At 35.0% G+C, this 2,938-nt stretch overlaps 1 protein-coding gene across 1 annotated transcript in view; it reads right to left on the reverse strand.

The window, feature by feature from the left end:
* Positions 1 to 2,938, reverse strand: part of LOC106874851 (uncharacterized) — a 28,481-nt gene that overhangs the window by 12,029 nt on the left and 13,514 nt on the right. The window contains exon 2 of the mRNA XM_014922740.2: positions 134 to 201. Coding sequence (XP_014778226.1) covers positions 134 to 201 — 68 coding nt within the window. The remainder of the gene's footprint in view (positions 1 to 133; positions 202 to 2,938) is intronic.

Here is a 2,938-nt window from a genome sequence, read left to right on the forward strand (position 1 = left end):
TATATATATATATATATATATATATATGCACCTCAGCATATGCTGTGTCTTAAAAGCAACAACAGGAAAATGGTAGAGCAGTGAGAAAATGGTGATGGTGAAACATAGCAGTAGAGGAATAAGTGGTACTCACAACATAACAAGATTCACAATAAGGTTTGGTCTCGATAGCATAGAAAGATTTACCACGGAGGATGGTCCCTGGAAATAGAAAGTGACAGTTAGTTAGGGTACTTGTAGTGGGGTACTATATGTGCTGTAGTGTGTTGCCTAGCATGGTTTGACCTGTAGCAGAGTGTGATGTCCTGGGCATGACCTTAAACTGCATCTGGTAGTGGGACCCTGGTTAGGAAATTCCAGGGTTTCAAGCAGTGTGGAATCACTTCTTAGCCACTATTGTTCCAAGGTTAACTCTGACGCAACGTCAGGGTCCTGGCTATGGGTAAATAAGCATGTAACCACCCAAGCCAGTATATGTTGAAATCATGGGATGCAACATGGTGGATGTGAACTATTACTACAAAGATATCTTGCTGAATCAATTACAAATACCACTAAATGCTGACTGGATGAACAGACAACAAACCAGCAATGACCAGTATCAACAAGTTCGGTTAATGAATTACTGCTATCATCTATAGTCATGATGTGTGTGCAGATGAGATATTTCAGCTTGCAAAAGGTCAATGTGGCTAAACCCAAGCCAGACATTCATGCTGCATCACTTGATCTGGACATCTGGCCTGGAAGAGTTGCACTGGTCCAGGCGAGATGGGAAGTGTGATATGTGTCCCATGTGGTATGGTAACGAGTATAGTGTTAGGGTCTGTAGTATAGTATGGTGTATGCTGAAATGTAATGGGTCTCCACCTACTATTCTTTCTGGGAATAGAGGGTGGAAAATATGGAGGGATGGATAGAAATTTATCCAGGGTCAAAGGATCACCAACTGACCAGGGCACACCAAAACCCAAATAGTGTAGTGGGCAGACATGAAAACAACAACACTATAGAGTAATGTGCATATATATATACAATGCAAAGTGTGTTACAATAGTTATGTGTATATGGTACAATATGTATGTATATAGTATAATTATATATATAAACTATAAATTATTTTAGATGTTTACTGTTAATTTTTATAATAGTATTGATTATTAATTATTACATATAAGGAACAGAATAAACTATACATATTTTCATTTCCTTGTTTACAAACTATAAAATAGAGATAACATGTATATGCGTTATGACAGATGACAGTTAATAAATTTAAATCTGACATTGAAATAAGATGTAGATCCTCATTTGGTGTTATCTATACGTAAATAGACATGCATTTCTTTTTGACCACTAAGCTGGGGATAAAGGATAGAGATTTTTTATTTACTTATAGTAGGGAGGGAGCTAAGAGTAAACCAAAGGACATTGTGGAAATACAAGAGTTATCATTTTAGTTTGTTTATAAAGCCTTAGTGCAGAACTGTGAATAGAACTACTTCTTTTGCGTCATGGTAGCTAAGACAAAAACCCCTGGTATTGATTTTAAATGTCCTTTAAGTTTAATTACATTCCACTGATAACGTTCAAAAAGAAATTACAGGAGAATAATAATATACATATTTGTATTTTATTTTTTTATTATTTGCATGATATTGTTCACTTTTTGACAGAAACAGTTGTCTGGAAGTATTGGATAAGGAATTAATAAATCCATAATTAACAACATAAATTAACAACATTAATAAATCCGTAATTAACAACATTAATAAATCCGTAATTAACAAAATCTGCTTCAGTTCACTTTATTTGATGTAATGCATTAAACATCGTTTAATGAATTATCTTTTTATAATGACAGTTTGGCTATAATACATTCAAATGGATATACGAAAATCATTAAAAAAACATACAACAGAAATTGGAAACCCAGGGAACAGTTCCCTTAGAAGATGAAATAACTTTTTCATCTGAATAAATATAATATATATATATCATCATCATCATCATCATCATCGTTTAACGTCCGCTTTCCATGCTAGCATGGGTTGGACATGTGTATATATATATATATATGGTAGTACATAAAAAGCACCATCTGATCATGGTCGATGCCAGCCCCCTCTGGCCCCTGTGCCAGTGGCACATAAAAAAAGCACCCACTACACTCTCAGAGTGGTTGCTGTTAGGAAGGGCATCCAGCTGTAGAAACTCTGCCAGATCAGACTGGAGCCTGGTGCAGCCTCCTGGCTTCTCAGTCGAACCATTCAACCCATACCAGCATAGAAAACGTTTGTTAAACGATGATTATATATATATATATATATATATATATATATATATATATATATACATACACATACACACACACACACATTCTGCTATATGGAATGTTACAAGTATATAAAGTATGATCTGTGTATATATTTTATTAGCGGTGTGTGTATAATGCAATGTGTAAATTATGTGATGTGTGTATATGAGTCAATGAATGTGTCAAGTGTGTGCATATACTTACATATATGTGTGTGGGTGTGTGAGTAAGTGTATATTTAGTGTGACCAACACTTGTAGCCAGTGTATTATGTTATGTTGGTCAGTAGGAGTCTTTCATTAAAATGTACTCACTACTTGAGTTTTAATGAGGCTGCAATGTGTAATATTTACACACACACACACACACACACACCACACATGTACATATATACATACATACATACATACGAACATACAAATAATTACATATAAAAACACAAACCCACCACAGAAACTCACAGACACTTCCTCTCTTATAAGCACTACACAGAAAACACACACACAAACAAACACAAACACTGTAGTTACCATTATAAGACAAATAGACGCAATGCACTCACAAATTACAACACACACACACACACACACACACACACACACACACACACACACACACACA

Source organism: Octopus bimaculoides, chromosome 26 (assembly GCF_001194135.2).
Source record: "Octopus bimaculoides isolate UCB-OBI-ISO-001 chromosome 26, ASM119413v2, whole genome shotgun sequence".
Classification (NCBI taxonomy): Eukaryota; Metazoa; Mollusca; class Cephalopoda; order Octopoda; family Octopodidae; genus Octopus; species Octopus bimaculoides.